General features: G+C 42.5%; 1 protein-coding gene across 2 annotated transcripts; it reads left to right on the top strand.

The window, feature by feature from the left end:
- The first annotated feature begins 84 nt into the window (after positions 1-84).
- Positions 85-24300, top strand: GTF3C2 (general transcription factor IIIC subunit 2). Of its 2 annotated transcripts, none has more exons than XM_037146665.2 (21): positions 85-173; positions 3855-3911; positions 5090-5160; positions 10618-10888; positions 11051-11363; positions 11947-12232; positions 14133-14227; positions 14841-14918; positions 15067-15165; positions 16159-16386; positions 16552-16663; positions 16880-16988; positions 18048-18073; positions 18254-18383; positions 20595-20739; positions 20847-21008; positions 21179-21266; positions 21508-21636; positions 22383-22535; positions 22681-22788; positions 23293-24300. In XM_037146665.2, exons 4-21 carry the CDS (start codon positions 10642-10644, stop codon positions 23509-23511), a joined length of 2727 nt encoding a protein of 908 aa, XP_037002560.1. In that variant the 5' UTR covers positions 85-173; positions 3855-3911; positions 5090-5160; positions 10618-10641; the 3' UTR covers positions 23512-24300. The 2 variants fall into 2 exon arrangements, with proteins under 2 accessions (XP_037002560.1, XP_037002559.1); XM_037146664.2 differs by lacking the exon at positions 85-173 and adding an exon at positions 390-478.
- Positions 24301-25229: the final 929 nt, after the last annotated feature.

Here is a 25229-nt window from a genome sequence, read left to right as displayed (position 1 = left end):
AAACGTCTTTGGGCACAAACTTCGGGCCAAGCTCACGTGTTTACCTTGTGCTTGGCGTCGACGGCCGGGGTGGGGCATCAATGAATTGGAGCTGTCGGATTGCGTCATAAAACCGCGACCAGACGGGGGGCGCCATCTTCGAACTTGGACTTCCGGAAGGACTTTGGTTGAGGGTGAGTATACCGCCTTGGGGTGTGCGGGGGGGTCCCGCGATTACTCCTCCTCCTTTTTCTGTAGCGCTAAGATATTGGCTACGCTATTCCGTCTCTGCACAGCATCGCGACCTCCAGCCCCTGGGCTGCTACAGAAACCATCATGCTCCCCACTTCCTTCCCCACAGTGGCAAGAGTGCATCACCCATCTCTGCTAACCAAGGGTCTTGCCTTCTTCCCCCACGCGGTGTCCGTAACACGACATCCTGTGTCCCGGCTTCGGTGCTGCTTACATTAATTATCTCTCACGACTCTGCGAACCTACAGTAAGTCCTCAACCTTAGAAATTCAAGGCTAACCTCAGGCACGGGCTAGTGGTGAAAGCTACTCCCACGCCCAGGACTGAGGGAGGGCAGATGGTCACCCCTATAGTAATTACGGGTCAATCTCCTTGTTCTGCTATGTCCCAGACTCTTCTTCGCTGAGGCTCTTCTAACCCTGGGGGTTGTGCCCCGCGCGCTGCAACCTCATTGGCGCAGTCAAGGGCCAGTTACGTGTTTCCCCGTCTAGCGCTTTAATTCCTTGGCAAGTTGGCTTTCTGCTGGGGAAGGCAGAGGTGACGACTTCAACCCCACTCAGTGATAACTCACTTTGTTAACAGTGGTGTAGGGTATGGCCAAGCCTCTTCGCCCCAGCAGCATATTGTTACACAAACTTGATGGCACATTCCTGTGCCATCCTCAATTTTTGCCATCCGTGTTTACCAACAGTACTATTATTTTCTTAATATGTTTTATCTTAAAAATATTTTATTTATTTTTAGAGAGAGGGAAAGGGAAGGAGAAGGAGAGGGACAGCAAGCTATAGAAGTGAGACAAATACCCATTGGTTGCCTCTTGTGCTCGCCCCGACCAGAGACCCAACTGCAACCCAGGCATGTGCCCTGATGGGAATCAAATTGGTGACCTTTCGTTTTGCAGGAGGATGCTCAACCAACTGAGCCACACTGGTCAGGGCACGAGTTTTCTTTAAATTGATTTGTTTTTAAGTTTAAGTGCTTTAGTCTCCATCTAAGCAACATTAGATGAACCCATGGGTTTCATGGGCTTGTTACAATTTTTTTAAACAAGTTAAAATAAAAACACAGTTAGTTAAATACAGTTGTTAAATTTTGTACTACTAAAATCACCTTGCATACCACCAGTGCCATAGGAATAACTTAGGAAACAGTGTATTAGACAAAGTTTAAAGTGATTTTGTGTTCGGGGAACAGTGTCATCTAATTATTTTCCTTGGCCGGGGTCAGGGGGGCAACTTGGAGTATTCTTGGGAACCAGACAAGTTGGGGTGCAAATGTAAAATTTTATAAACTCCAGTACAGATTTGCTAAATATTTCTTCCTTTACTTGTATCCAAAGTTTGTATTGTGAAATCATAAATGGAAATTAACCACCATACCCTGCTGCTTGCTGCCTTCTATGTGAAGTGAATCTTTGAAAGGGATTTTTGTACCTTGAGGAGTTAGTCATTCAATCAGCATAGTTTAATTATTACACTTACCATGTACTGCAGTTCTGCATACAATAGTGAATCGGATAGGCAAGATCCCTATCGTATGAAACTTTCAGGGATGATAGATAGGAAATAAGTAAATACTCATACCTCTTATCAAAGAAAATTCTAGGCAGACTAAAGAGCTACATGTAAGATTCAAATATAGAAAAAAGTATTAGAAGAAAATATAATAGGATACATGTATGTAAATAGGGTAGAAAATGCCTTTTTAAGACACAAGAAACAAGCTGTAAAAGATAAGATTGATAAGTTTAACTCATAGTATTTAACTTCAGTTTAGAAAGAACATTAGAAACAAAGTTAAAAGTAGGTACAGAGAAAATATTTTCAACATAAACAGCATAACTCCACAGATCAGTAAGCAAAAGATCAATTTGCCCTGTTAGAAATATGGGCAAGTTATAGGTACACACAGTTCATAAAAGACATATAAATCCAACATACAAAAAGAAATTAACTCCAGTTATCAAGTCAATGAAAATAGTTAATCAGACTGGCAAGGGTGTGTTAAAATGGCTAGGTATAGTTCATAGGAATGTATATTTGTTTTTATTTTGGTGAACTGTGTGGCAATATCTGTTAAATTTAAAAATGTCTATACCCTTCAACTCAGTTCAGAATTCCACTTCAGATGCTCATTCTAGAACAATTATTTCTCATTAATGAAGAGATCTGTACTAGAATATGCATTGCATAATTGTTTGCAATAGTATTATAACCCTATTGTGCTTAAATGGAAAATATCTAAGTAAACTATAATTCTGTAGAACACCATATAGTAACCAAGAAGGATGAGATCAATATATGTGTACTGATACAGAGAATCTTGAAGACATATAGTATAGAAGTTCTCTTGGCCTGTCTCCATTTAACTTTCCTATGTTCATTGACATTCTCCATTTCCTTTGTAAAACATACAGATCCCACTGCACACTGAATGGTGGGAGCCACGTAGGGTTTTCTCCTATGGACTTGATTGCTCCATCTCCACTGGTCAAGTTAAATGCTTGCCAAGTCGTTGTATTGGTCCCCAAATCTGTTTATGTCTGTTGGTTTGTCATTATGTTTATATAGTTGTGTTATATATTTAAATTTTAAAGAAATTTGAGTATGAGCCCTGGCTGGCATAGCTTAGTGGATTGAGCGTGGGCCTGTGAACCAGAATATCGAGGTTCGATTCCCAGTCAGGGCACATGCCTGGGTTGCAGGCCAGTTCCCAGCAGGGGATGCATGAGAGGCAACCATACATTGATGATTCTCTCCCACTCTTTCTCCTTCCCTTCCCCTCTCTCAAAAAATAAATAAATAAATAAAATATTTTAAAAAAAGAAATTTGAGTATGAAAGAATATCTATTAAAACTAAGTTGAAACATGGCAGATACACAGATATTTTAGTTGTTCTTTATATTCTACATATATTTAGAAATATTTTGTATCATCTAAAAGTTTTGTAAAACAATTCTAAAAAAGAAAAGAAAGCAAACTAAGTTGAATGCTTTAAAAACACAAGAGATGACTTTGCAAACAGACCAAAAAAAGCTGCCAAATAGATGTGAGAGAGACAATTGTAAAAGATTGAGGAGCATTTGTAAAAAAATCTGAAAGGTTACTGCACTTGAAGTACTTCTCAAGAAAAGAGAATGTTTCAGAAAATAATGGTAAGTAGCCTTGGTGCTGCTGAGAGGTCAAGTTAAACAAGACTGAGAAGTGTCAAGTGCATTAATTGACAGCAGTTACTGATGACTTTAGCTTCCAAAATGAGGCAATATCCTAGTTAAGAGGAAGCAGGGTAATTGAAATGTAATGGCAGATAACTCTAAAAAATTTGACCGTGAGAGGGAGGAGGGAGATGTTAGTTAGAGGAGGAATATGGGTTGAAGGATAGTTGTATGTGTGTTAAGATGAGTATTGTAAACATATTTAAATGCTCTTTGGAAGGAGCCCATGAAAAGGAAAAGAATAAATGACTTGTTTCCATTAGGGGTGGGGGGAGGATGAGGCTTCGCACTAGTGGAAGGTGTGGCCTTAAAAAGTGGACGAGGGGGCATTTCAGAAGCAAAGAGGATTAGGCTACTTGACAGGAAATCTAAGTATTTCCCATCTAATGGCTTTGGGTTTTATTTCAGAATCCAGAGGCAGAGTCTCCTGCTGAGAACCAGGGGATCTGACAGAAGAGAGAGGAGGTGAGATGACTGAGAGAAAGTGTGACTGCCAGCCCCCGGGCGTCTTAGATACACTCAATGGAGAAGATTGGTGATTGGTTCATCCAGGGCTCGAATTTTGCCAGAACTGTGGACTTCTGGATGCAAAAGAAAGAAAGGAAGTTCATAATGGCAAAAAGAGTCTGATTAAAATAAAGAAGTCTAAGCTAGACTGCACGTGGTTGCCATAGGGAGATACTGGAGAGATCACTGGATAGTGGTTAGATATGGTTGAAGAACAGATACAATGGCAGTACGTGAGTCACCTAGCTGTAATGATGGGCGGTTGTGATCAGAATGATGGCTGTCCTAGTGGTTTTGGAGGTTAAAAGGTTTTATGTGATGACAAGGTCCAGAGTGTGACAACGGAGTGATAAGCAGTGCTTTAGCTGAATGTTACAAGCTTCAGAGAAACAAGGTTTTTATAAGAGAAGAAGGACTATTTGTTAAGAGTGGCATTGGAGAGGAATTGAGAAGACACCGATCCTACTTTCTACCCTGGGGTAGGTGGGATGTGAGAGAATGAGCACCCAGAAAGCTAGAAATTTTATTCCTGGAAATTTACCACCTGAGATTCTGAATATGATTTGTCTTGTTGATCAAACATGCTCTTGGAGAACTCAAATTTGGACCTGAGATTAAAGAGGAGAGAGGCAGGCCAGCAGGTATGCATTTTGCTTGTGCAGATTCTGGTGATTAAATGGTTCTGGATTTGGGAGCCAGAGAAGGGTCTTCACCATTTACTTGGTCACTTTCCGTTTGCAGGGGCAGCTTGGTTGTGGGCCCATCAGCTATGGCAGGGCTTCTTGATTCAGCAAGTGGGTCCCCATCATGACATAGGAGAGGCCATGTGTTTCTTGAATCGGCAGCTGTAAAACAGCTGTCCAATTTGACAAGCCCTTATTCCTAAATTTATTTTTCCTCCCAACTCTCCCAATGATCTTCTGTGCAGGTGATTCTAAAAACTTGAATGTGCATTAGAATCTCTTGAAGGGCTTGTTATATAGTGTGGCCCCCAGGTCCCAGAGTTTCTGATTCAGTAGATCTAGGGTAGGACTGGAAGTTGGAATTTTAACAAATTTTCAAGTGATGGTGAGACTGCCAGTTCTGTGACCAAACTTTGAGAACCACTGATATGAACCATTTAATACCCTTTACAGGGATCCCCAACCTGCAGGCCTCGGACCAGTACCGGTTCAGGCCCATTAGGAACAGTGCCGCGCAGCAGCAGGTAAGTTTGAATGTGATGTTCTTGAATCATCCCTAAACCATCCCCCTCCACCTCTGCCCCAGTCTGTGGGAAAATTGTCTTCCATGAAACTGGTCCCTGGTGCCAAAAAGGTTGGGCACTGCTGTTTTAATAAATCCCTTGTAGCTTGTACTGACTGGAGAGGATTCTGTTCTGTGCAGCTGAACTTTGGCCAGTAGAAAAGGCAGTAATCATTTTATTCACATTTTCTATGTCCTTACCTTGAATTGCCAGTGGTTAAAAGAAGTAGTTCTTGTATTTCCTAAAGATTTTGCTTTATGTATTTTGATGCTATGTTATTGGATGTCTAAAGGTTGGTGACATATCTTTTATATGAAGTTTTATTCATTATAAAGTACTCCATTTTTGTCCCATTTAATATTTTCCCCCCTGAATTTAACTTTATTATTACCATCAAATTTTTTCTTTTTGCTTACATTTAACTTGCATATTTTTAATTTAATTTATATTTTATTGTTTATGCTATTACAGTTGCCCCAAATTTTTCCCCCTTTTTCCCCCTCCATCCAGACCCCCATTACTCCCTCAGGCAATTCCCACACCATTGTTCATGTCATGGGTCATGCATATATGTTCTTTGGCTACTATATTCCCTATGTGTACTTTACATTCCCATGACTATTCAGTAACAACCAATTTGTACTTAATCCTTTAACCTTTTCCCCATCCCCTGGTCACTTTCCCATTGGGCAGCCATTAAAATGTCCTCTGTATATTTGATTCTGTTTCTGTTCTGCTTGTTTATTTTGTTTTTTAGATTCACTTGTTGATAGATACATATTTATTGACATTTTATTGTTAATGTTTTTTATCTCCTTTTTCTTAAAGAAGTCCCTTTAACGTTTCATATAATAATGGTTTGGTGACAATGAACTCCTTTAGCTTTTTCTTGTCTGGGAAGCTCTTTATATGTCCTTTGATTCTAAATGATAGCTTTGCTGGGTAGAATAATCTTGGTTGTAGATCCTTGCTTTTTATCACTTTGAATATTTTTTGCCAATTCCTTCTAGCCTGCAAAGTTTCTTTGGAGAAACCAGCTGACAATCTTATGAGAGCTACCTTGTAGGTAACTAACTGCTTCTCTCTTGCTGCTTTTAAGATTTTTCTCTTTGTATTTAACCTTTGGCATTTTAATTATGATATGTCTTGGTGTGGGTCTCTTTGGGTTCATCTTGTTTGGGACTCTCTGTGCTTCCTGGACTTGTATGTCTATTTCCTTCACAAAGTCAGGGGAGTTGTCTGTCATTATTTTTTCAAATAGGTTTCCGATATCTTGTTCTCTTTCTTCTCTTCTCTTTCTGGCACACCTATGATGCAAATGTCGGTATGCTTGAAGTTGCCCCAGAGGCTCCTTACACTATCTTCATTTTTTTTTTAATTCTTGTTTCTTGCTGTTTTTATTAGTTGTTTTTGGCTTTGTTATCTTCCAAACTACTGATTTGATTCTAGGCTTCATCCACAGTACTGTTGATTCCCTGTAATTGTTCTTTATTTCAATTAGTGTAGTCTTCGTTTTTTACTGCATCTTTTTTATGCTGTTAAGATTCTTACTAGGTTCATTGAGGATCCTTATAACCATGTTTTGAACTCTGCATCTGGTAGATTGCTTGTCTTCATTTTGTTTAGTTCTTTTTCTGGCATTTTGTTCTGGTCTTTCACTGGGGGCATGTTTCCTTATCTTCTAATTTTGGCAGCCTCCCTATGTTTGTTTTTATGTATTATTAGGTAGAGCTTCTTTGACTCTGTGTCTTGGTAGTGTGACCTAATGTAGTAGGTGTCCTCTAGGGTCCAGTAGCATAGCTTCTCCTGTCACCCAAGCTGGGATACTCAAGGTGTGCCTACAGTGTGTGCCGTGCATACCCCCTGTTGTAGTTGAGACTTGATTGCTGTTGGCATGTCCAAGACCAGCCACTGCCTGTGTTCTGTCTGGGGCTACCTAGCATGTGCTACAGAGTGATCTGCAAATGGCTGCCACTTGTGCTGGGCTTGGAGGTGCCCAGGTGGGGCCAAGCTGTGAACCAAAGCCGACTGCTGATAGAGCTAGTCCTGGGGTATGGGGCTTGGTGAGGCCAGATGCCGCTTGTTTGAGAGAGTTTAGGAAAAGCTGAAGCATGAACCAAGACAAACCATTTGTATAGAAAAGCACTGGAAACAGCTTGGTTGGGACAGAGCCTCAGGGAATCACCAACATAGGGCAGACAGTGCGAGCCTGGTTGATAGAGCATCAGACGTGTCACAGGGCCTGCCGGGCCTGTGGTGGCGGGGCTCAGAAAAGGAACAATGAATGGTCTCTGCCTGCACTTATGTTTGGGAGAAAGGTTCTAGTTCTCCCTCTGGTGTTGGACAATTCTGTTACCCGCCATTTTTCTCCGGTGCCTTTTAACCTGTTGTTCTACACTGGAGCTCAGAGGGAATGTCTGAGTAAGCCTGTGTGTGGGCCCTTTAAGAGGAACTGCCTGGGACTAGAGCAGTTTCCATCTTCCTGAGGCCTAATCCCCACTGCTTTGTACAACCAGAAGTTATGGGGACCTATCTTCCTGGCCCTGGAAACCAGGGCTGGGTCTATTTGCTCTGAGATATCCTTCCCGTATTTTATCTGTCACACTTGGTGTGGGATGAGCCTGTTTTGCATCGCTGCCCATCCTATCAGTCTTGATGAGGTCTATTGTTTAATTCCATAGTTGTAGGACTTCCATTCAACTCAATTTCTGGTGGTTATGAATGATGCTTGTTCTGTAGTTAAGTTGTAATTTTGATATATTGCCCTTTATATTTTAATTCATCTTTTTACTTTCAGCTTTTTGAGTTCCTTTGTTTTAGACACCTCTCAAAAAGTATATAGTTGTTTGGCTTTTTAAATCAACCCAAATCTTTTGATGGATGAATTTATCTCATATATGCTTATTGTTTAATAAATGTTTTATCTTGCTCTGCCATCTTAATGGGGTTGTATGTTTGTGTGTGTATCTTTTATTTTTAATCTTTTATGTTGATTGTATGGTCTTGATAAAAAATTCCTTCTGGTTCTTATGGCCTACAGGGTATTTTGGAAGCAATATGGTATACTACTGTTTTTAGTTCTGTTAAACATTTAAATGGTACTAATAACATCTATATGTTTTCAATTTACCAAGTTTAGAAAAAAAATTAGGATACTTCTTTTGTTTCAGTCCACTACAACCAGAATACTGATATTTTTACATTGTGGGGCATTAAAATTTTTAAGTGAGAGCCTGTTTACAGCTGCAGTTACCATGGTTTTTGAAATTCAGTTGAGGTGCCACTGTTACATGCTTGTTTCCAATTTTATACCACAGTTTTTCCATTAGAAAGTCCTTTATATTGATTTATCTGTCATTGGCTAAAGTAAGGGCGCATCAGTTTTAAATTTCTGGAAACTCGCATATTGAAAATGTCATCCTGTTGCTTTTACAAGAATGACATCGCAGTTAGGGAAAACGTTCTCTTGCCCTGATTGGTGTGGCTCAGTGGGTTGGGCCAGTCGGTGTTTCTCTCACACATTGATGTTTCTCTTCCTCCTTCTCCCTCCTTTCCCTTCTCTCTAAAAATTAAAAAAAGAAAGAAAGAAAGAAAGAATTGTCTTGATCTTCTCAGTGTTTCTTTATCTTCTAGAATTATTTGTTTCTGAGAACTCTGAGGCTGACCTGATTTTTCCCCCTTTGCAGGAGAAATGTAGTCTTTTCATTAAGATAATTCTTGATCTTGATGATTCTGTATTGATTTTTATTTCTCTTTTACACTGTGCGTCCTTTGGATCTATAGACTAAGGTGTTCTTTTATTTCAGGAGTTTTTTTTGTTAAATTTTTGTAGGATTTGTTGTCGTTCCCATTTTTTAACTCTCTTTAGGAGCGCCAGTTGTTCATATGTTGGCTTCCTATTTTCTATTTTCCATGTGTATCATCTTCACACTGAGTACTTTTACTCTTCGCAACCTATGTGGTTTTCCTCAAATCCATCCTTCGTATCACTTATTTTCTTTTCAGTATAGCTTCAACATTTTGCTTTCATTTCTATGATCTTATTCTTTTACTCAGTTTCTTTCCTTATGACTTTTTACCTTGCTGTTGTTTTATCTCTACTTTGATCTCTTGTTTCTTGAATTCCACAGTTTCTGGGTTTTGTGGGGGTGGTCTGGGTTTGGGTTTTTTTGTTTTGTTTTGTTTTTGAAAATACAGCTTTTATTGGGAAAAAATTTCTGTTTCCTGGAGTCTTTCTTTGAAAGGGTGCTTTTCATTTTTTTTCATGTGCTTGTATCTTTATTTTTCTTCAGTATCTATGCATAGGTTCCATTTAGATCCTTTTTGCTTATTACCAATTTTGAATGGAGCAGTTCTGTCAGGGATTGCTGTTTACCAGAGCACAATTCAGGTAGACTTTCACTGACCTCAATTGACTTTGACATTGTTATATGCTATCTTTGGCATGTGATGTGATGTTATGTTCTTAGCACCAGAGTTGGAGGGTTGGCTATTGTTTATAATCCACTTAGACTATAACTTCTTCAAAAGAGACAGTTGTGAATTTTAATTTATTACATTTCTTATGGTCCTTTTATCAACAAACTTTTCTGTTGAGGCCAATGACTTTTTTTTATCCTTAAGACATACACAGACCTAATGGGGGGGGGGGGCTCCCTCCTCAGATTTGAGTAATTTCTTTCCCTTTGTCACAGACAAGCAGTTTACTCAAGCCAAAAACTGTGCTCTTGCAGAGTTCTATGTTGCTCAGGTTTTTGGTTTGGTGGTCAGTGTTTTATTTCTCTGTTAGTTTACTTTGGTCCACAGTTACACGGCTGATTTCCTAGGTTTGAGGAAAAGGAAGGTTCATGACCATTTTTTAGTCTATTATTCATTGTGGGAAAAGTCTCTTAATATAGTAGGGTGTTCCTCAGTTGTCTCAAAGCCTGCCACCTGCCCTGCTCACATGAAAGGTTGATGACAGGGCACTAGAGAACCGTTTTCCTAATTTTTAAATAAATCTGTTTCTTGATTAACATTTGCAAAGATGGATGTTAGCTCTAGGCATTCACTGCAATAGGCTTACAAGAAACTTTATGAGCTTTAAATTAAATGATGTAAATAAATCTTAGTACAGTGCTTGGCACATAGCAAGTATTTAATAAATGGTAGCTTTATTACGGCTTGTTTATTGTTAGCTCCAAGAGCATGTAGGTTTCATGAGGGCAGGGACCTTGTCTGTCTTGCATATTGTCACATCACCAGGTCCAAGAATGGTACCTGACATATAGAAGATGTTTAGGAATTGTTGAATGAATGAATGATCAGGAGGTTTAGGTTTCCTGTTGCAGGAGGGGGCATGAGGGGCAGAAAGTAGATAACTCTGAGCCAGTACCAATAGCTTTTGCCGCCTTCTCATTTGTATGCCTCTGTGTGCAGGGACAGCCATTATAGGGGGTGCTGATGGATACCTACGGGGTCGGCTGTGTTGCCCTGGGGGACGCCGGCCCCGTGGGGAACATGACTGTAGTAGAATCTCCTGGACAAGAGGTGCTAAACCAACTTGATGTCAAGACCACTTCAGAAACAACCAGAACAGAAGCTTCCATAGAGATGTCTTTACCTACCCCTTTGTCTGGATTTGAGGATTCTCTTGATGAGAAAAAGTTCCTTCCAGACCCAGAAAGCCTTTGTAGACTGGAACAGCAAGGTATGTAATTTGTCGTTCCATCTTTTTCTCTCCCTGTGCTTAGTTTAAGATGAAAGAGAATAGGTTGAGCTAAAAACTCTTACAAACCTGAGGATGATGTAGTCTGTTCTAAAGAGGTTTGAGCTCTGGCCCCATCTCATAGACCTGCATTCTTCTCTACAGATCTTTCTTCAGAGATGTCAAAACCCAGGGCCTCAAAGCCTGGCCGGAAGAGAGGTGGTAGGACACGGAAAGGCCCCAGAGGGCCCCAACAACCTAATCCGCCAACAGCTCCTCTGGTTCCTGGTCACTTAGAGCAAGCCAACCCTCTGTCTACCCCCATGCCTAAGAAACGAGGTCGAAAACCCAAGGCAGAGCTGCTACTGCTGAAACTCTCAAAAGGCCTAGATCAGCCAGAGTCTCCACCTGCAAAGAGACCCCCTGAAGACTTTGAGACCCCACCTGGGGAACGACCCCGCCGAAGGGCTGCCCAAGTGTAAGGACTGAGGCACATCTTGGTGCAGGGGGCTGGGGTAACGGGATCGGGGTGGGTCAGGTGTTGGAGAGAAGAGAAAACTGTGATGAGGCGTCACATAAGCAGGTTGGTGCCAGGGTTTGGGGGACTTGAGCAATCTTCTGGCTTTTACCACAGCAACTTTAATCCATTGCTAACTTTGTCTAAGAGGTTTTTTTCTGTACCTTGCATTCTATCACAGTTTTCACAATTTCCCCCCAGGTCTTCATTGCAATTTTACCAACCAATATATATCAGTATACATGTGCTTTCCCTCTTGTTTTCTTTGCCATCAATGATTTTTGACTGATACAGTGAAAAGAGCTTGGGGCTCGGAATCAGAAGAACTGGTTTAGTTATCACATATGTTATCTGAATCATCTTGGTCAAGTCACTTAAATTTTCTGGATTTCTGTTTCTTCATCTATGGAATGGGAAGGGGCAGTTAGTAGCTCACAGGGTCACGGGGAGGATCCACCGAAATAAGAATCAGCCAAGTGTCTGGAAAAGTGGGCTCTTAGTTAAGTGTTTGTGAGTATGGCTCTGACTCTGCCCCATTCCACAGGGCACTTCTGTATCTTCAGGAACTGGCTGAAGAACTCTCAACAGCCCTGCCAGCTCCAGTGTCCTGTCCTGAGAGCCCCAAGGTGAGCAGCCCCACAAAACCAAAGAAACCCGGGCAACTGTCAGCCTGTCCAGGTGGAGAAGAAGAGGCCGACACTGCACAAGATGAAGACTTTGTGCTGAAGGTTGAGGCTGAAGATGGAGAAGAAAGTGAGGCCCCAAGTGAGAGCTCATCTGAACCTGAGCCTGTCGTGCCCCGAAGCATCCCGAGAGGATCCACTTCAGGGGTAACTGAATGGACAAGAAAGTAAACGGGGAAACAGTAGGATTATTAGGGGGTCAAGACGGTGCCCAGCAGGAAAGCTTTGGCCCTGTAACTATAATGGCCAAAAGAGGTAAAAGAAGAAAGGGACTACTTCAAATACATTTGGAATTGCAGGGGTTGGGGATAAGTAAACAAGTTCATTCATTCATGTATTGAGCATCTACTCTGTACTTGGAAACACAAATACAGATAAGACAGAGTCCTGCCTCAAAAAGTTCGGTGTGGTAAATGCTAGACCAGGAGTGAATAGAGGAGGGTTGTCTAACTGCTTAGGCTTCACAGAGTAATGATAGTACAGCTAGGTCTTGAAAGGTAAATGGAACTTTGCCAGAAAGATTGGTTCTCCCAGAAATTGGTTATGGCTACAGCATAAGGCCTGGGGTAAAGTAGTGGAGCGATTACTTGGAGAGAATAAAAGGACTAAGGCTGGTAGGAGCCAATAAAGGTGTGTGTTTGTTAAATTGTGGTAAAATTGACATAACTGGAAACCTGCCATTTAAAAATGTACAGTTCAGTGGCATTTAGTTCATTCACAGTGTCGTACAGTGATCATCACTATCCATTTCTAAGACTTTTTCATCATCTCAAATAAAACTATACAACAAAGGTTTTTAAGTAGGAAAATAACAAGGTCAGTTAGGGAAACAGGTCACTATGCTGTTGACGATTAAGTGACAGCTTCAGCAATCTAGGTGAGAGATTCTGAGGGCCTGAGTCAAGCAGTGAAGGAAAAGAAGGTGGCGGGGCCAGGGGGCAGGTTCAAGAAGAATACGAGAGAAAGGCACTTGGGAATTGAAGGGCAGTAGCAGTTTCCAGCTTAGATGGTGCTCTCAGGCACTGAGCTTGGGACCACAGGAAGAGTGGGGAGTTCAGGAGTGGTGAAGGTGAGCAGGACGGTGACGAGCTCACTTTCTGACATACCACAGGAGGTGCCGTGGGCTGTCGGCCATCCTTTTGAGGACATCTGGTCACCATTTACAGGGTAGGAAAAAGTAGGTTTATAGTTGTTTGTATGGAAAATAATATAATACTTAGTACATGACACAAGAATAAACTCTGTTTAGCATACTCACAAATATAAACCTACTTTTGCCCTACCCTGTGTATGGGACCAGTGCCTGTCTTAAGTGCAACATTTAAGGGAGCACAAAATCCCTTAGAAATCAAGATAAATTTTTGATACAACATGTTTAAAAATCAAAATTAATTTAACAAATCTATAATGACCAAAATGCCTAATCTTAAATAAAGATAGGAATTGTATTGCTGAATTTTCCTTTCATCTTGGGCCCTAGTATGTCTTGGCACCACTGAATGGGTCTAGAATTTCTAGAAAAGTTGATGCATAGTAAAGTTTGAGTTTACTAAAATAGAAACTTGATAAAAAAGTAATAATGGTAGTCACACTTGATGATCAGGTGTAATGATGTGACACGGTGAAATTACCAGCACTGCATGTACGGGGTGTTGAGTGTAAGTCGGAAGGTCTCTGGGAAATACCTTCATGAACAAAATCTATCGGGGGAGGGAAAGCTGGTGAAGGAATATAGAAAGGTGGGAGGAGTAAGGAGAGACTACTCCATAGGGCAGGAGTTCCAAGAGGTAAACTGGAGTCTAAATCAAGTACGTGGAGAAGTCAAGGGAGATAATCAAAGGCAGATAACAGATTTTGCAGTTTTGGTGGAGGAGTAGAAGCAAAAGGTAGAGAAGTCATAGTTAAGACATAAATTTAAGATTCTGATGGGGCAAAGGTTAGAGAGGAAGTGGTCCCAATAAAAGTAAAAGCTGGGAAAGCTGTCTCCTGAGGACTTTATCCAGCCTAGAAAATCCTCCCCCTTACAGTTTCCTCATTTGGTCCCCAGAAGCAGAAGCCACACTGCCGGGGCATGGCTCCCAATGGCCTACCAAATCACGTCATGGCTCCTGTTTGGAAGTGCCTGCATCTCACCAAGGACCTGTGAGGCTTGGGGAATAGGGGCCGGGGGTGAGGGGTGGTAGTGGAGTGCAGAGGATGATGTAGAAGTGGGGCTATGGGAAGAGGGAAGGCACTCGCAGGGCAGAACACTGAGGCCGTTCAAAAATAAATGGCTGTTTCCCTGACTGGCGTGCCTCGGTTGGTTGGGCATCGTCCTGTAGACTGAGAGGCCACTAGTTCTAGTCCCCATCGAGGCACATGCCTGGGTTGTGGGCCAGGTTTCCTGTTGAGGGCATGCTAGAGGCAGTCGATCGATGTACCTCACACATTGGTGTTTCTCTCCCTCTCTTTCTCCCTTCCTCTCTAAAAATAAAAAATATTTTAAAACCCTTTAAAAATTTAAATAAATGAACAGCACTGCTCCAAAGGTAAGAGCTGTAGAGCTGTGCTGTCCAGTATGGTAGCCACTAGCTGCATGTGGCCATTTAAAATTAGAAGTCCAGTTTCTCGTTTGCTTTAGCCTCATTTCAAGTGCCCAGCTAGCAGTTTGTGCACTGGACAGATAATAGGTCACTTTTGTCGTCACAGAAAGTTTTATTGGGCAGCATTACTCTAGAATTTATCTCCTTCATTAATGCTGCTTCTGTTCCTCCAGCCGAGAACAGAAGCATTCATACTGGGAGTTTGCAGAGTGGATTCCTGTAGCCTGGAAGTGGCACTTGTTATCTGAACTGTAAGATGAAGAGACATCTTTGAAGCCTTGGAGGGGGTGATACCACTGTGGATGGAAGGGTGACCGAGCACTTGGGATTAATGATGGGAATCCTAGAATGGGAGAAACGCTTCCAGACTGAGGCTGTTGTTCTCTTGCCTTCCCCTAGTGAGGCAACTCCCTACCTGCCCCAGGAGGAGAAGTCTCCACTGTTTTCTGTACAACGTGAAGGACTTCCAGAAGATGGCACACTCTATCGAATAAACAGGTAAAGATAACATCAAAAGGGACTGCATCTCTTTTCCTGATCCTATGAGACAGAAGTAGGAAGAATGAATGTTGAAAGGGATGACAGATTGGCCCTGTTCTTCCCCTGATGCTGAGCTAGTTGCTCCCAACGGTCTGAGTCCTAGGTAGATCTGGTCATTGCCCTCTTGTTTGCAGTGCTTATTGCTGCTGGCCAGACTGAGGGAAGCCAGGGAAACGGTCAAACCTGTTTACAAGGTCTTCCCTACTCAGTTCATCCGGCCCTACAAAGAACACTGTAGTAACCGGAATGCACAGGAAAAGAGGGAGATACAAATGGTGGCCAGAAGTGTTCTCACCTGTAGACTGTTCCTGATATTCTGACCCTTGCTTAAGCCAGTTCTCACTAGCTTCTGGTGGAGTTCTCATTTCTATCCTCATTGTCTTTTTCTTTTTTCTTAATTTTTTTAGAGCTGTTCAGGTTCACAGGAAAATTAAAAAGATGGGACAGAGATTTCTCATATACCTCCTGTCCCTACTCATGCGTAGTGTCTCCCACTGTCAACCACTACCAGAGTTGATGAACCAACATCGACATACCATAGTCACTCAAAGTCCAGAGTTTCCATTAGGGTTCACTCTTGCAGTGTACGTCAAGCGGGTTTGGACACGTGTCTGTTACCTTGTATTTATCACTGTGGTATCACAGAGTGTTTTCACTGCTCCAAAAATCCTGTAGTCCACCTATTGATCCCTTCTACCCCAACCCTGCTGTCACTGATCTTTTGATTATCTCCATAATTTTGCCTTTTCCAGAATGTCATGTAGTTGGAGTTATATAGTGTTAGCCTTTTGAGATGGGCTTCTTTAACTTAGTAATATGTTTTTAATGTCTTTTCATTTCTTTTTAGGACAAAATAATACTTCATTGATGTATCACAGTTTATCCATTCACCTATAAAGTTATTACCTTTTATTAACTCCTCTTTTCATCCCCTCTTTGACTTTTCTCTAGATTTAGTTCAATCACAGCACACCCAGAGCGCTGGGATGTGTCCTTCTTCACAGGGGGACCTGTCTGGGCTCTGGACTGGTGCCCAGTGCCAGAGGGGGCAACAGCCTCGCAGTATGTGGCCCTTTTCTCCAGCCCTGACATGAATGAGACACATTCACTGAGCCAGCTTCATTCGGGCCCTGGGCTGCTCCAGCTCTGGGGCCTTGGGACCTTACAGCACGAAAGCTGGTGAGGTGGGGCCGGGCCTTTGCCGTGGAAGGGTGGTTGAGGAGAGAGAAGAATGGTGCTGGGCAGAGTTCGGGTTGGGGTGAGGGCTTGGATTGAATGAGATAATGTCTGGCAGCCCTGAGCCCCTTCTTTCTATCCATTCTCCCACATGGTTTTTCTTCTCAGTCCTGGCAACAGGGCCCACTTTGTCTATGGGATCGCTTCTGACCACGGCTGTGTCTGGGACCTTAAGTTCTGCCCCAGTGGAGCATGGGAACTTCCAGGCACCCCTCGGCAGGTACCTCCCAGTTGATTTTATAATGGCCCTAGGACTCAGAGTCAGGACAAAGAAGCCTTGGGTGCTCCCAGAGTTGGAGGAATGGAGTTTGGAGGGTGGTGGATGGCATTTTTTCCAGCAACTCCATATCATATCTTCAAAGATCAGAACTTCAATAGTTTTCTGAGAGGCCTCTAGAGGCAGCAAGCCTCAGTGCAGATCTGGTCTCACCTCTAGGCCCCTCTCCTGCCCCGGCTGGGTCTCTTGGCTCTGGCCTGCTCAGACGGGAAGGTGCTGCTGTTCAGCCTGCCTCATCCTGAGGCCCTGCTGGCACATCAGCCCCCAGGTGAGTAGCACAGCAAGGGGAATTGGGCTTTTGTAGCAGTGGCCAGACTTTGTAGGGCCTGTCCATCTCCTCTGAAACTCCTCTAGGCCCACTCTCTCTAGTGCAGAGCCTTCCACAGTCACACTGCCCATTCTGACTTCACACACTTCGTTCTTGACCGCTCTTCAGCAGCCCGCAGTTACTGTTCTTTTGCAGACTTACAACTGCACTCTTCCAGCACATTACCTTTATCTCCTCTTCCCTGTTCCCCTGAGCTTTTAGGCCTCTTTCTCCCACAGTTCATTGGCTGTGTAAAGAGCTGCTAAAGGCTGAGGCTGACAGATGGGGCTTGTCTCCCCTGCCATACTCTTAATCTTGTCTTCAGCCTCTCCTGCCATCACTGTCACTCATACACAGAAACACACTCTCTTTGTTGCGAAGAGAGGGAGAAAATACAGAGCTGAAGAAGGTGAGCATGAGGAGAAGGGAGTCAGGGAAAGGCAGTTCCTGTTTGTTGAATTTATTTGTTTTTCACTTGTACTGAGTAAAGAAGAGGGCACCCAAGATTGAACCCTGAGACAGCCCTTATTTGTGATCTGGTAGAGGAGTAGCTTGAGGAGGAATGGGAGGTGAGGACGTGAAGACAGAATGGGTGGATAGTTCTTTCAGGAAGTTTGGCCGTGAAGGGGAACATGTGACAGCGTGAAGGAAGGGTTTTGTTTGGTTGGTGTAGACAGACAGAAGTGCATGTTTACATGTGAATATGAGAATGACCCAGCAGGGAGAGAGAGAGTGAATAATGCAGAAGAAAGGACAGGTAACCAAACAGCAAAGGTGGGGATGATGAGAAGAGAGCAGAGTGGAGAGACTAGCCATTCTAATAGGAAGGATACTGTCAGGTTTAACAGGAGGAAAGAAGAAAATGAGGCAGAGAGATGGGTTTGTATATTTGACGGTGGAAAGATGAGTGTAAGGGAAGGTCGTTACCGAGAAGGTGAGGTGCTGATCTAAGAGTAAGGCTAATTGGGACCTTGGTCCTCTGGATCCAGAGTATCTGTTGCTTCTCTTTTTCCCTCACAGATGCAGTGAAGCCCTCCATCTATAAGGTAAGTGAGGAACCTGCAGCCTTACCCGAGGCTCCGTCTTCTAGGGCCTGTCTTACTGACTCCATGAGTCTCTGTAACTCGGAGAGATTGTCCTCTCCCGCTGGAGTGAACACTAATTTGACTCTTTGTTCCACACAGTAGGTGTCCCTAACTTTAGTCCCACCTCTTCCATCCCTGCAGGTACAATCTGTGGCAACCCTTCAGGTGGGGTCTATGCAGTTGTCAGACCCCTCGGAGTGTGGTCAGTGCCTTAGCCTGGCCTGGATGCCCACCCGGCCCCACTACCACCTGGCTGCTGGATACTATAATGGTAAAAAAAAAAAAAAAAAAAAATGTAAGGAGCTGTTGCTCTTTAGGTTTTCATATATGCTTGTTTTTTTTTTTTTCCTTTTTGGTTCAGTGTTGGGCATTACGTAGTTATAAATATTCCAGCAGTGTAAAATAACACAAAGAAGAAAGAAAAAAAGGTACTAGATTTTTTCTATTCAGAAAAATAATTGAGTAGATAAGCATCATGTCATGCAATTCTCTGTGCAATATACAGATAAAAATAAATGGGATCAGTCTTGGTGGGTGTGGCTTGGTGGATTAAGCTTCAGCCTGTGAACCAAAAGGTTACAGGTTCGATTCCCACTCAGGGCACGTGCCTAGGTTGCCCTTCAGGTCTCCAGCTGGGAGTGTGCAAGAGGCAACCTATCATCGATATATCTCTTGAACATCAGTGTTTTTCTATCTCTCTTTCTCCCTCCTTTTTCCTCTTCCTAAAAATAAATAAATAAAACAAAAAAAATGGGATCATACTCTATAAGCTATTTTAGAATAAAAGGTATTAAATTTAATTATACTTTAATTTTATAGAAAAGGCAAATGAAACTGAAAGATTAGCTGAGCCCCCAATAAATATTCCTTTACCACAGAGACATTAGTTTTAAAGATACTTTTAAGATTGAAAAGGAAAAATAAAAGATTATAAATAACATTAAGTAGTTGGAGGTATTACGTGGTTTTTATTTATGTTTATTTTTTAAAAATATTTTTTTTAGAGAGGGGGAAGTGGGGAGAAAGGGATAGAAACATCTATGTGTTGTTGCCTCTCACATGCCCCCCAACTAGGGATCTGGCCCACATCTCAGGCATGTGCCCTGACCGGGAATTGAACCAGTGACCTTTCAGTTTGTAGGCCAGCACTCAGTCCACTGAGCCACACCAGCCAGGGCTAGGTTGTCATTTTTAAATGACTAGTTTATTTTTAGACATCATCAGTGGCCTTTTTGCTTGAGAGATAAGGAAATTAGTACATTTCTTTTTATCATCCTTCCCACCATCTCCTGTTTTTTTTTACATTGTCAAGTATATGAAACTTGATGCTATTTTGCTATCTTAATTCCCAAAGCTATTTAAGCTTTATTTTATATTGAAATAATCTCCAGTCTCTGCAAGTCCTTTCATCTTCCTCCCCTTTCATTTGAATTATTTATGTTGTTTAGCTGTAATTCACTGTTAATACATTTTTTTCAAGAATGGTTTATAGGTGCTACTTGTCCTGAGTTTATATACAAAAGAGGTTTTAGCTAGACATATTTTCCCAAATTTTATTTATTAAATTCTGTTGTTCTTTGATTCGTCTTTTATTTGTATCAGTTACATTTTTTAAAAAATTTATTTATTTTTATTTTTAGAGAGAGGGGAAGGGAAGGAGGAAGAGAGGGAGAGAAACATCAATGTGTGGTTGCCTCTCATGTGTCCTCTACTGGGGACCTGACCTGCAACCCAGGCATGTGCCCTGACTGGGAATTGAACCGGCAACCCTTTGCTTCACAGGCCTGTGCTCAATCCACTGAGCTACACCAGCCAGGGCTCAAAGTTACATTTTTGATTACCACCTCCTCTGCCATCCTGATTAGGGGTTAACTTGTTTTGGGTCAGCCAAGTTAGTTTCTGTTTGTCCATTGGTTTTCTGTGCTCTATATTTTGTTGTTTTTTGGCTCCCTGCCTGTTCTCTTTGTCTCAGAGCATAGTTGGCAAACATTTCTGTAAAGGGCCAGATAGTGAATATTTTATGTTATTTGGGCCATTTAGCCATTGTTGGAACTATTCAGCCCCACCATTGTGAAGGGAAAGCTCCCATACACATTACGTGAATGAAGGAACGTAGCTGTGTTCCTGTCCAATTTGACTTCCAAACAGGCGGCAGGCTGTATTTGGCCCATGGACTATATAGTTTGACAGCCCTGTCCTAGAGAGTTTATGTTCTTCTAAAATCCCTTTACTTTTATTTTTCAGTGAGTAGAGGTTATTGAGTACAGTCAACCTGTCTTTCAACTGCAGGTCCCAGACTACACTGTCACTTTTTTGTTGTTGAGAATTGGAACTAAACTATGGAGGGTATGTTGGCTAGGTGATCATGATCCCCATGTCGTTTCCTAAGGGATCAGATCTACGAGTTAAAGATAGAGATAGTTATTAGAACATGGAAGAGAGAAACTGCATTAATTACCTACACATTCTGTCCCTACCTTAGGAATGGTGGTTTTCTGGAACCTTCTCACTAACTCGCCCCTGCAGCGAATACAGCTCCCCGATGGCTCCATGAAGGTCTACCCCTTCCATTGTTTCCTAGCCCATGACCAGGCTGTGCGCAGTCTTCAGTGGTGTAAAGCCAACAGGTTGGAATAGAGAGTTGGTTGGCAGGGCAGTTGAAGCCGGGATAAGCTGACTCTTCCACACTTCTTTTCATCTTTGCTCTTCTCCCTCTTCTTCCATTTTTCCACAGTCATTTCATAGTGTCTGCAGGGAGCGACCGGAAAATCAAATTCTGGGACCTTCGACGAACTTATGAACCAATAAACTCTATCAAGCGCTTCTTGAGTACAGAGCTGGCCTGGCTGCCCTCCTACAATGGTGTCACTGTGGCTCAGGACAACTGCTATGCCTCGTATGGCAGGGTGGAGATAGGAGAAGCTCTGGGGCCGGACACTAGGGGTTGGGGTGCAAAGTGTGCCAGATTATTGTGGGGAGAGGAGGGTTGAGGTTTGAATCGAAGGACATGGGGAAAAGAAATTAATCTAATCTTAGAAAAAGGAAAGTTTTGTTTTTCTCTTATAGTTATGGACTGTGTGGAATTCATTATATTGATGCTGGTTACCTTGGTTACAAGGCTTACTTCACTGCTCCTCGAAAAGGCACTGTTTGGGTGAGCCCCTCTCTTTGAAATCTTCATTATGCAGGAAAATGATTAATTTACTCACCTAGTGGTAGTCAGAGGCAGTAGTTTTGGATAGAAGAAGATAGATGTGTGGTAACTGTATCACCAGGGATGTGGCTTATGATAAACTCATTTTTGTTTGTGTGTGTCTCTTCTCCCTGAAACTGCAGCTATTACCAGGTCACAGACCTGACTAGGTGAATGAATGAAATCTGTCTCTTTTTATCAGAGTCTTTCAGGATCCGACTGGCTTGGGACAATAGCTGCGGGAGATACGTCCGGAGAGCTCATTGCAGCTATATTGCCTGATATGGCATTGAACCCAATAACTGTCAAGCGACCTGTAGAGCGAAGATTTGTACGTATATAAATATTTAATGACAGCACCATATGTTAGGTCCTAATCCACAACCTCCCAAATTAGTACTACAAATTAGTACTAGGCCTCCCAGCCATAATATTATCCCTGGGAGTCTTGGTACAGAGTCACATAATATTCCCTACCCTAGTGCGTCTGAACATATGTTGAACATACTACTTTCTTCATCTTTAAGTCTCTCCTGCTCCAAACCAATTTTCTCTCTTACTTTTATTCTATCTTTAGTCTTTTTTTTAAGTACTTTTTTTTATTATGCTATTACAGTTGTCCCATTTTCTTTCTCCCCTTTATTCCCCTCCACCACCGCTCCCTCTAGTATTCCCCCGTAGTTCATATCCATGGGTCACACATATAAGTTCTTTGGCTTCTCCACTTCCTATACTATTCTTAACCTCCCCCTGTCTATTTTGTACCTACCAATTATGCTTCTTATTCTCTGTACCTTTTCCTCCATTCTTCATGCTGATAACCTTCCATGTGATCTCCATTTCTATGATTCTGTTCCTGTTCTAGCTGTTTGCTTAGTTTTTGTTGTTTTTTTAAGGTTCAGTTGTGAGTTTGTTGTCATTTTTTACTGTTCATAGTTTTGATCATCTTCTTTTTCTTAGATAAGTAAGTCCCTTTAACATTTCATACAAAAAGGGCTTGGTGATGATGAACTCCTTTAACTTTACCTTATATTGTATTCAGTGTTATAGAACCCAATCTCATGGTTTCATTTCTAGCCTATATATAAAGCAGATCTGATGCCGTATCAGGATAGTCCTGAAGGTCAAGACCACTCTTCTGCTTCATCTGGGGCCCTCAACCCTCCCAAGGCTCGAACTTATGCTGAAACGGTCAACCATCACTATTTGCTCTTTCAAGACACAGATTTGGTAAATTGGGGCCAGGGGAATAAGTGTGCATTGGAAAAGTAGAAAACTTTAGTTCCTACATAAAAGAAAACCCTAAAGTGTTCCAGCACAAAGATGCAAAACTAAGAAGCTGCTCTATTTCTCCTGTTACACGCCCCCTCCCCAGAGTTCGTTCCACGGTCTGCTCCATAGAGAACCAATGCTGCGTATGCAGGAAGGAGAAGTACACTCTCGGCTCTGCCTGGACAGGCTGCCACTGGAGGCTGTTCATAAGGTAAGAAGCTTGCCTTTCATCTTCTCCACCCTTCACTCATTTTCTCCCAACTCTGGGCCTGTGGTCAATAAAATGAGAGATGAAAAGGCAACCAGGAGCCAACTGGAGTGGCTCAGTGGATTGAGCGCTGGCCTGCAAACCAAAAGGTCACCTGTTAGATTCTGTCAGGGCTCATGCCTAGATTGCTCGCCAGGCCCCCCAGTAGGGGGCGCTCAAGAGGCAACCACGCATGGATGTTCTCTCCCTCTCTTTTTCTCCCTCTAAAAATAAATAATCTTTTTTAAAAAAGAAAAGTCAACCAAAAAGGCTAAGGAGGGAAAATAGCTCTGGCAAGCTCATTTTTAAGAGCTTACCTTGTTCATTGTCTTCTCATTCCTACTTGTCTCACCCACTCATGGTCCTATCCTTGCAGATTGTGGCCTGTGTTTCTTGTTCTCTCAGCTAGGACTCACCCTTAAACACCAACCATGAGCATCTCTCTTTTGTTTTCTATTCTCTTCACAGGTGCGTTTCAGCCCAAACTTGGACTCCTATGGCTGGCTCATATCTGGGGGGCAGTCAGGGCTGGTTCGGATCCATTTTATTCGTGGACTCACCTCTCCACTGGGCCACCGTATGCAGCTTGAAAGCCAAGCCCACTTCCATGCTATGTTCCAACCATCCTCCCCTACTGAAGGGTCTGGCTTCTGTCCAACCAGCCATTTCCTCCTGCCCAGTCCCTAGTTGTGGTCTACATAGGACCCTTGGAATGTAGTCTGCCAAGAACAAACGACCCCTTTTCACAGACCATGGGAACTGGGGCCTTCTTGGACAGTGATGCTGCCAGGCCTGGACCGTTAGACCTGCCTCCCCAGGGCTCCTTAGATACCTCTCCTTCCATCGACTTCTGCTGTCATCGCAGCCCCTGTGGGCAAGGGGGCCTTGCCCTCCACAAACTCTCAAGGCTTTTTAGCCTAAAACTATGGCTCACAAGAAACACTCAGGCCTGACCTAGGCTTGAGAGTCAAATTGCTCATATTGAGCATATTGTGAAATGGGTAAAGCTAAGTAAAGGTACTGAGTGTTTTTGAGACCACACGTGAGTGGATGTTTGGAGAACCAGAGGGGTATCTACATGAAGGCTCCCAGCTTTCTGTTTAGAGTAACCAACATGTAAGCCCATGGGGGTGTGGGGAAGAGGTAGTAATTTATTGGACTGAAGCTGCTTATAGTACTTTAACTGAGGAACACCACAAACACACTACCAGTAGAACAGTGGCTCAGATCTTACTTGGTCCTACTTAGGAAATATGCCTAATCGCTGGTCATCTGACCCTATTCGAACACTCCTAGACAGTCAGGTTTTAAAATATCTTCCTTTATATCCAGTCAGAGAGTATCCCTCTGTAAGTTTTACCATGGGTATTTGGAAATACAGTCATTCTTCTCTTTGATTGCCCTTTTAAGTATTTAAAATAGCTATCATGTGTTTCCCAAGTCTTCTCTAGATTAAATATCTTCAGTTAACCTTAATCATTCTTTTACAAGTCATGATTTTTGATTCTTCATGATAATGTCACATTGTTGACTTATTAAACATGTTTAGCTACTTTATTTCAAACCTGTATTTAGGAGGTGTTTAGAGTCCAAGTACAGTAATTTTTTTTAAAGACTTTATTTTTAGAGAGAGGGGGAGGGAGGGGGAGAGGGTGAGAAATATCATCGCCTTTCATACATGCCCCGACTGTGGACTGAACCTGCAACCCAGACATATGCCCTGGCCAGGAATCAAACCTTCTTTGTGAGACGATGCCCAACCAACTAAGTCATACCGGTCAGGGTGGTTCTGTGACTTTAAATGACATAATGAAACCAGTTTATCATAGGTGAATTGATACAAACGAGTTAAGTTCCTATGGCATCTTATGAGATCAATATAATGAAACAGTGTTGAATGAAATGATGTTATTTGAGGACCTGCTGTATTATAGCTCATCTTCTTAAAATTCTGTGGGATCCTGCAGACTCATCATGACCGTGACACTGCTTCCTAAGCAAGGACGTACCCCAGCAATGAGAAATAGGCAGACCATAGTTTCAGAATGTGTAGAGCAATCTGAGGGGTGGGGTAAGTAGTCAGATGAACTCAAAAACTTACAGAAAAATATGTAGCCAGCTGCTATTGAAGGGAGTGGAGATTAGTATAGTTCTTACCTGGAACAAAGCCTTTTGCCACTCTAGAGTAATTGGCCAAAGCTATCTGTCAGAAAAATCTTTAAGAAAGGAATCAAGTGCATCAATTCCCTTCCTGTACAGAAGAGAAAACGGACCTGGAGGCACCGCAGACCATTAGTAGCGGAGGGACCACAGCCCACAGTGCAAAGGAGCCAAGTATTGCACCATCCTCTCATGTCCCAGCTCAGGTTGTGCCAGTTCTGGTTTTGAGCTGACTGATGGGGAAG

The sequence above is a fragment of the Artibeus jamaicensis genome, unplaced genomic scaffold, assembly GCF_021234435.1.
Source record: "Artibeus jamaicensis isolate MK-2021 breed Jamaican fruit bat unplaced genomic scaffold, CSHL_Jam_final contig_465, whole genome shotgun sequence".
Classification (NCBI taxonomy): domain Eukaryota; kingdom Metazoa; phylum Chordata; class Mammalia; order Chiroptera; family Phyllostomidae; genus Artibeus; species Artibeus jamaicensis.
The sequence above is the reverse complement of the archived record's forward strand: the minus strand, read 5'-3'. Positions and strand labels throughout refer to the sequence as shown.